The sequence below is a fragment of the Amphiura filiformis genome, chromosome 19 (assembly GCF_039555335.1).
Source record: "Amphiura filiformis chromosome 19, Afil_fr2py, whole genome shotgun sequence".
Lineage (NCBI taxonomy): Eukaryota > Metazoa > Echinodermata > Ophiuroidea > Amphilepidida > Amphiuridae > Amphiura > Amphiura filiformis.
In genome coordinates this window covers 35,173,916-35,181,425 of record NC_092646.1, presented here as the reverse complement: position 1 = coordinate 35,181,425, position 7,510 = coordinate 35,173,916, and the positions used below count along the sequence as shown (strand labels likewise).

At 38.0% G+C, this 7,510-nt stretch overlaps 1 protein-coding gene across 1 annotated transcript; it reads left to right on the top strand.

Moving 5' to 3' along the window:
- Window positions 1-342: 342 nt before the first annotated feature.
- On the top strand, window positions 343-5,382 carry LOC140140714 (cold shock-like protein CspE). The gene is made up of 3 exons (XM_072162470.1): window positions 343-457; window positions 1,873-1,929; window positions 4,077-5,382. Exons 1-3 carry the CDS (start codon window positions 369-371, stop codon window positions 4,300-4,302), a joined length of 372 nt encoding a protein of 123 aa, XP_072018571.1. The 5' UTR covers window positions 343-368; the 3' UTR covers window positions 4,303-5,382.
- Window positions 5,383-7,510: the final 2,128 nt, after the last annotated feature.

Below are 7,510 nucleotides of genomic sequence, written 5' to 3'. Positions count from 1 at the left end.
TTTTGTTCACCAAGGATGGTTTTTAGGAATTTGCAACAACAAATTGAAACAGACTTTTCAACATTTAGATATCAACCTTCGAAATTGGGTTAAATTGTTTTTGGAACACCCTGTATGTTTTCTTCTGGAATGACGATGTTGTGAAGGAACTTGAAATGTGTTAGATTATGAAATGGTTACATAATTTTGATGCAAATTTTATAGAAGATAACAGAGTAAAATGGGCCTTTGAATTCTGTGAAAAGAAATCATGAATGATATTTTGATTTTTTAATTTTACCTACACCCTGTGACGGACATTCCAGTTTATTTGACTCTTTTGGTAATTTTATTGCAACAGATATTTCCAAGTCTTGGCGAGAGTAACAATGATTTCAGCATTGACCAAGATTTTATTACTCGTGACCATCATGGCCGCTGCTTTCAACGGGGCTGAGTCGGCACCAACAGATTTGAGGTAGGAAACGTTTGGCAAATAATGTTGTTACACAGCCGTGACGTCATTGACCATGCCCCTACATGTCACATGAATCTCGTGGGGTCAAAGGTCACGCTGGGTCATAGGGGTCAAAAACGTGATTTCAACTCAAAATGCTTCTTCTCCTACAGATTACGAATGACAGTGACCCCACTTGCACACATGCATTGCTATTACCCAGTGTCTATGGGGTCCTCACAGATTTGGGTCAAATGTCATTAAGGGGTCATTTCCGGTATAAAACAAAAAACCTTCAAAAATTTTTATTTGCTAAGAAAAACATAGGACAGTAACGGTATGTTCACACATAAATTGTAGTTACCCTGTGTATATGTGGTATTTTTATTTAGGGTCAAAGGTCATTAAGGGGCCACTTCCGGTATAAAACGAAATACCTTTAAAATGCTTCTCCTCCCACAAATTACGTAGGACAGTGACACCACTTGCACACATGTATTGTTATTACCCAGTGTCTATGGGGTCCTCACATATTTGGGTCAAAGGTCATTAAGGGGTCACTTCCGGTATAAAACGAAAAACCTTCAAAAAATTTTATTTGCTAAGAAAAACATAGGACAGTAACGGTGTGTTCACACAGGAATTGTGGTTACCCAATTCATATGAGGTATTTTTTATTTGGGGTCAAATGTCATTAAGGGGTCACTTCCGGTCTGAGACGAAAAACCTTCAAAATGCCCCTTCTGCCACAAGTAACATAGCAAAGTGGTGCCACGTGCACCCATGCATTGACATTAGCCAATGTCTATGGGCGTTTTCATATATTTTGGGGTCAAAGGTCATTAGGGGTCACAACACGGCTGTGTTCGTGGGTTAGACCACAGCTAAGTCTAGTTTTTCTTATCTTACATACTGTCTCCGATTCGATATGATCAGGTGTGAGTTATTTGGTAAGATATCGTGCCACATCCTTTTCTATATTCCTCTTCCTCTTATACAGAGCAAAACAGAGGAATTATAACAAAGCAAAAAGATCAGGGAACCCAAAACACTGAGAAGGGTTGTGGCACCGGGGGGCAATGATACAGAATTTGGACCATAATGTACATAAGAACCAGTGATTACACTGACAAAATTTCATCGATATTGCTCCTTTACTTCTGGGTGATGTCAAAAACTGTTGGATACCCCCATATATAGGCCTATTCAATTAATGTTGTTGTTGTTTTAATTTCACGAATTTCCATTTTAAAAACCCAGGGACATAGGAGGGGTGTTGAAGGATAGCGGTAAGATCTACAGTGGAGGACGACAAGAAGAAAAAGAAAGAAAGAGGGGATGGAGAAGGGGATAAAGTGATAGGATTTGTTTAACATAACTTCAATAAACAAACATCGTCAATCCTACACTATTATTTTTAATAATATTTTATACAGAGAGCTACTGGATTTGATTGACCTTCTTCATGACGTAGAAAGAGCTGAAAATGAAATGTAAGTTTAACATTACATTACTTGAACCATTGGTTGAAATCGACGTGTATTTTTGCTATTAAAGGTAGCCCGGTGTCTTATTCGTTTATTTAGGGTTCTGGGCACGGATCCAGGTGATCGGTCAGGGAATGATATAGTAGTGGAATTGGTGCAGAAGAGTGGTATGATCAACCTGCCTCGACGGTCGCCGGGTATGGAAAAGCAACGAATTTCGGTTTTCGTTTTTGTAGATTTGAATGGCACTTTCAACTCATAAGGTTATTTGTGCCAGTACTCACTCCTTTGTCACATTGCACCTGTATATCTTCATTCAATCACAAAACGTTATATCGGGCGTTATAATGCTTCACTGCATCTTAGTTATTTTCTATCAGCTTGATGCCACGTTGTATATGTCTCTTCCTGTAAACTCGTACGGAGATTTCATTTCATTGCAGGCGTGTTTAAAAACCAAACGGTGTCTTTTCAGAGCCACACCAGGCTGAGTCAGCCGAGAAAGGGCTAGAACGTGGCCAAAACTATACATGATCCTCCGCTAGCTGACTTCCTTGCATCCAAGTCTGTTCCCCATTGCCCAAGTTAGCGTTACCCATCCGGCACCACGTGGAGGTTTGGATTGAGTTGCCCGCAAACAAATACTATGCAAGCTCTCTGGACCTTTCCGGACAGAGCAGAGAATGATCGGCGCACCGGTTTATATACCCTTGATATATCACGTGACCCCAAATAACTGAAGGGTGCCATCTCTCTTCTGAATTTTGGACCCAAATAGGGCAAAAAAGTTTTCGCCTGTGTCGGTCACAGCTTTTTGATTGTATTCATGCAGTGGTGTGCTCGATATGCTGTTTTTGGGTTGTAGTGCAATTCTATATTTTAAAATATGTGTATATTTATAATTATATTTGCTTAATATGTGCTTATTGATATAAAGATCTTATTTTACCTCACATGGACTACTGCGACTCAGTGTGGGGAAATGCTGGTAAGACCCTACTGAAAACGCTTGACAGGTTACAAAATACTGCTGGTATGGCAAAATAATTCTTGGTCTCCCACGCAGATATCCCACTGATGTGCTTCTAAATACCTTGAAGTGGTACAAACTTGATGATCGTCGCAATATCCACCTTAACATCATGGTCTATAAGAGCCTTTATAGTAACATCCTCCCACTGCCTTTATGTAACATCTTTTCCACAGTCAGTAACAGTCATGGCCACTCCACAAGATCCGCATCCCAAGGTAATCTTGTCCCTCCAAATAACCGAAGTGCCTCTGCCAAATTTTCCTCCAGAGGTGCACTGTCCTTTAACCTACTTCCTACCAGAGCCAAAAATCCGTTGCCAGCTACAGTTGGTTATTTTAAATATGCTTGCAAGTAAATTTCACCTTATGATGTCCTATAGTGCAATATCACTGTTTTTTATATATCATTGTTGTTTGTATGCAAATCTTATGCCTAGCTGGTCTAATTTTGTTAAATTGAGCAATTTGATTATACTTAATGTAATGTATTGGTTATGTTGATGTTTTAAGTTTGACTCCTGGCCAAACTGAAAAACAGTGATTACACTGCGTTTTGTAACCCAGACAAAAGAAGTTTTAATAAATAAATAAATAAATAAATTGATATTATGAAATATAATGTACTAAAGTCATTCTCCTCGTCGCTGCATACGTGCCTTTTGTCGTGCCTCCTCGTTTTCTTTATTTGGCACATGGGAAGCAGCGTGGATTATGATGTTCTTGTATAAAATTTTGTTTATTATTATGTAGTTTAAGTTATTTTAATCTGTTTCTGCATGTTGTGTAAAGCGCCTATAGGCATTTGCATTAGGCGCTATATTAAATCTGTCTTTATTATTATTATTATTATTATTATTATTATTATTATTATTATTATTATTATTATTATTATTATTATTATTATTATTATTATTAAATAGCACAATGTTGCGCTTTGCGCGCTTTGGCCCATCAAATAGCAAAACACACCATCATTTGTGTCAAATTGAAGTAGCCTCCCTACTAAAGGTGTAGGCGATATGAAAAAGACACTCGGCTAATCAGAATAACTGGACTTCCAGTTCTGTAAAACGACATCTGATGTGCAACTTATTTGTAATTTGTCTCCGTTTCTTTCACAGAGCTAATAGTCGCAGAGAACTGTCCTATGGTACAGTGAAATGGTTTAATGACTCAACGGGCTTTGGCTTCATTACTCCAGACGGTGGAGGTGCAGATGTCTTCGCTCATTTTCAGGCGATCAACACCGATGGGTTCCAAACGCTTGTGGAAGGACAAAGGGTTTCATTTGTAATTATGAATGGAGAAAAGTGGCCACAGGCTGGAGATATAACTGTGATAGAGTAACTATGGTAACATCATAATTATTATGAATGACAGCCAGTAATAAAATGTTGGTAAGCAGACAAATTTACAGTATACAGATTCTCCAATAGGCAGGACATACTTAATACGGTGTCAAATTTCATCAGTTTCAATAAGCTAAATTTCATATGTACTTATTCATTGTTCATAATTGAAGACCTGAGCTCAAGAAGACCGTAAGTCCACTAGGCCCCTCAACATGTATACACTAAAGTTACGTATAGATTCATATGGTGTTATAATGTTTAATACATGTTCCAGAGTGAAAACATCATGAAAGGTTGTGAAAGATTTGTTACGGCCCCTGAACATGTATAAGACATTACCAAACTATGCAAAACTATGCGCAACTTTAGTGTATACATGTTGAGGGGCCAAATGGACTTATGGTCTTCTTGCGCTCAGGTCTTCATTTATTGTTACAAAATAAAAACAAATAATCTTTGAACAATGCTGATTTCAACTGTGAATTTTGTTTCTTGTGAACAATTCCAACAACACGAGTGGTTTCATCAGACTGGTAACATAAAACTTAGAACTTAGAGGAAATGTTACAACTAGTAATAAACGGAAATAGGTCTAAAGTATGGCCTAGAGCAATGGGGACAAAGAACGTCCGTAAAAACAGTCTGATGTGATGAGTTGCCAGTATGATGAAACCACTAGTGTAGTGGTGAAACGTCACTAAAACGTGAGTAAATCATCTTCATTTTTAGTTAGAATTGTTCACAACGAACAAAATTCACAGACCCAGCAAACACAAAACGTTTTCGACATCATTCGCAAAAGGTTATAAAAGGTTGTCAGAAAACGTTTAAATGTCGGGTTATATATAAAGGGTATATTAAGGGTATAAAACGTTTTCATAACATTAAAAATCATTTAAATGTCGGATTATATAAAGGCTATAAAAGGTTTTAATAACATTCCAAAAACATTTTTGAAAACTTGATACAAAACATTCTAAACAGAATGTTATTTTGGGGTTGAAAAAATATTTTGCGAAAAATGTTTGCCCAAAATATTTGCAATAACGTTTTTAAAATGTTTTCATGACCTTTATATAACCCGACATTTAAATGTTATTAAAACGTTTTTATATAAACCAAACGCCAAAATATAACTTATTAAAAACGTTTTTAAAACGTTTTTGTGTTTGCTGGGATGCAATAAATAATGCCCAAAGTAAAGTGCCATTCATTATTATATGTACTAGCGGGAGACCCGCGCTTCGCGCGGGTCCCCGCTAGTTGAGTAAACGGGAGCGGTTAGTACACGGGAGTGGTTAGTAAACATGGTAAACGGTGATGATGATAATCATGGTGTCTTGGTGTAGATTATTCATCCAGTATAGCATGTAGGCCTATATATAGTAATGACCATGTTAGCTTGATAATCATATATGTTAGCTCCTGTCATATTAAAGAAGCTATATAACTTAAAGTGAATATCCAGACCTGTGATAATGTTGTTACTCACTCAATCCCTCAGATTTCTTTTGAAACAGCTCGTGACAAAATGGTTGATTTTAACTTTATCCCAACAAACATAAAACATTAATGTTAAAGAGGTTGCTAGAAAACGTTTCAATTTCGGGTTATAATGGTATAAAACATGTAAGCATCATGTTTAAAAGTTGCAGCAAAACATTTTAGCGAGTCCGTGTTAAAAGCTAGGCCTACATTATAGCCAGGATTTATTTGCGGGGTCGCAGAATTTCCAAAATGTGGACTTTCAAGTTCCACTAAAGTGGGCTCACCCACCCCCTATCATTTAATCTTTTCGGGCTATACTGAACAGTTGAACGACTCTGTTGGCTATATTTTAACATTCCATCTGAAAGTGGACTTTTTTGCAAATCTGTCACCCAATAACCCCCCCCTTTCATTTAATGTTAAACAGGTTGCTAGAAAACGTTTCAATTTCGGGTTATAATGGTATAAAACATGTAAGCATCATGTTTTAAAGTTGCAGCAAAACATTTTAGCGAGCCCGTGTTAAAAGCTAGGCCTACATTATAGGGCCAAAAAAAAAAAGGTTTGTCTCACGAACATTTGCCAAAAAAGCTAAGTGCTATGCTTTTTTTTTTTTTTTTTTTTTTTTGGTTTAGAAGCTATGCTAATGCGTTTTTTTGTTTTGTTTTTTTTTTTTTTAGCCTGAGACAAATGAAAATCACAAGACAGGTATTGGAAAACTACAAGTGGTCTTACAATGAAAGAGAAGCAACAAATTTACAATGTTAATATTCTGTAATTCTTCGCCCCGACACCAACTCATTTTTTAGGGCATTCATTGTAACCGAATCGGCGCACCGATGCAGTGCCCAATTCCTCAGCACAGTCCCCCCTGTTTTAACTATACGAATACGAACAATCATGTTGAAATAAACGGTAAAAAATTCGTTAAAAAACAGCTACAAAAAATACAAAAATTTATGAAAACAACATGGCTTCACTCGATCGCAGAGTTCTCCGTAGTCTAAGTCCTTTTATATTGCATCCACTTTGCTTCGTCGGCTTTACGCTCCGTGCCGTTGCAAGGATGGCGTGAAACTAGCGAGACTGAGGCTACGGTGTGGGTTACGGGCTATCTGCAACACTAATGGCATACGCGCTGCCTGACATTTTCGATGGTTTTCTGACATTGAGGAATTCATTTTTTTTACGTTGGTCGAACTATCGGGAACCGGAAAAATCGGGGAAAAAAAAAAAACCTTTAAAAAGGCGGTCAGCGCGTAGACAAACGCGCTGTATCGCTTTCACATACTTATGCGCGCGTGTTCGTGAGACAAACCTTTTTTTTTGTTGGCCTAGCCAGGATTTATTTGCGGGGTCGCAGAATTTCCAAAATGTGGACTTTCAAGTTCCACTAAAGTGGGCTCACCCACCCCTATCATTTAATCTTAACATTCCATCTGAAAAGTGGACTTTTTTTCAAATCTGTCACCCAATAACCCCCCCCCCTTTACATCAGCTTACACCCAATGATCCCCCGAAATGGCTTCAAGGCCTTTGCTTTGACCCAGTTTCCAATTCTGAGGGGACTTCTGCTTCTGCTTCTGCTTGTATACTCCTCAACGCTACAATTGTAACCAGGCGAGGAGGAAGTTGTGCGCAATGCGATAAAGATGACACAGCCGGCTGCACGGCGCGCGACACAATGGTGCTACGTGGCCATTCAAGACAGGTGG

Excerpts from the sequence above, each read along its gene's own strand:
- LOC140140714 (XM_072162470.1), top strand. The coding sequence starts at position 369 with ATGATTTCAGCATTGACCAAGATTTTATTACTCGTGACCATCATGGCC. Across the intron at positions 458-1,872 it reads TCGGCACCAACAGATTTGAG|AGAGCTACTGGATTTGATTG; the intron begins GTAGGAAACGTT and ends TATTTTATACAG. Across the intron at positions 1,930-4,076 it reads GAAAGAGCTGAAAATGAAAT|AGCTAATAGTCGCAGAGAAC; the intron begins GTAAGTTTAACA and ends TTTCTTTCACAG.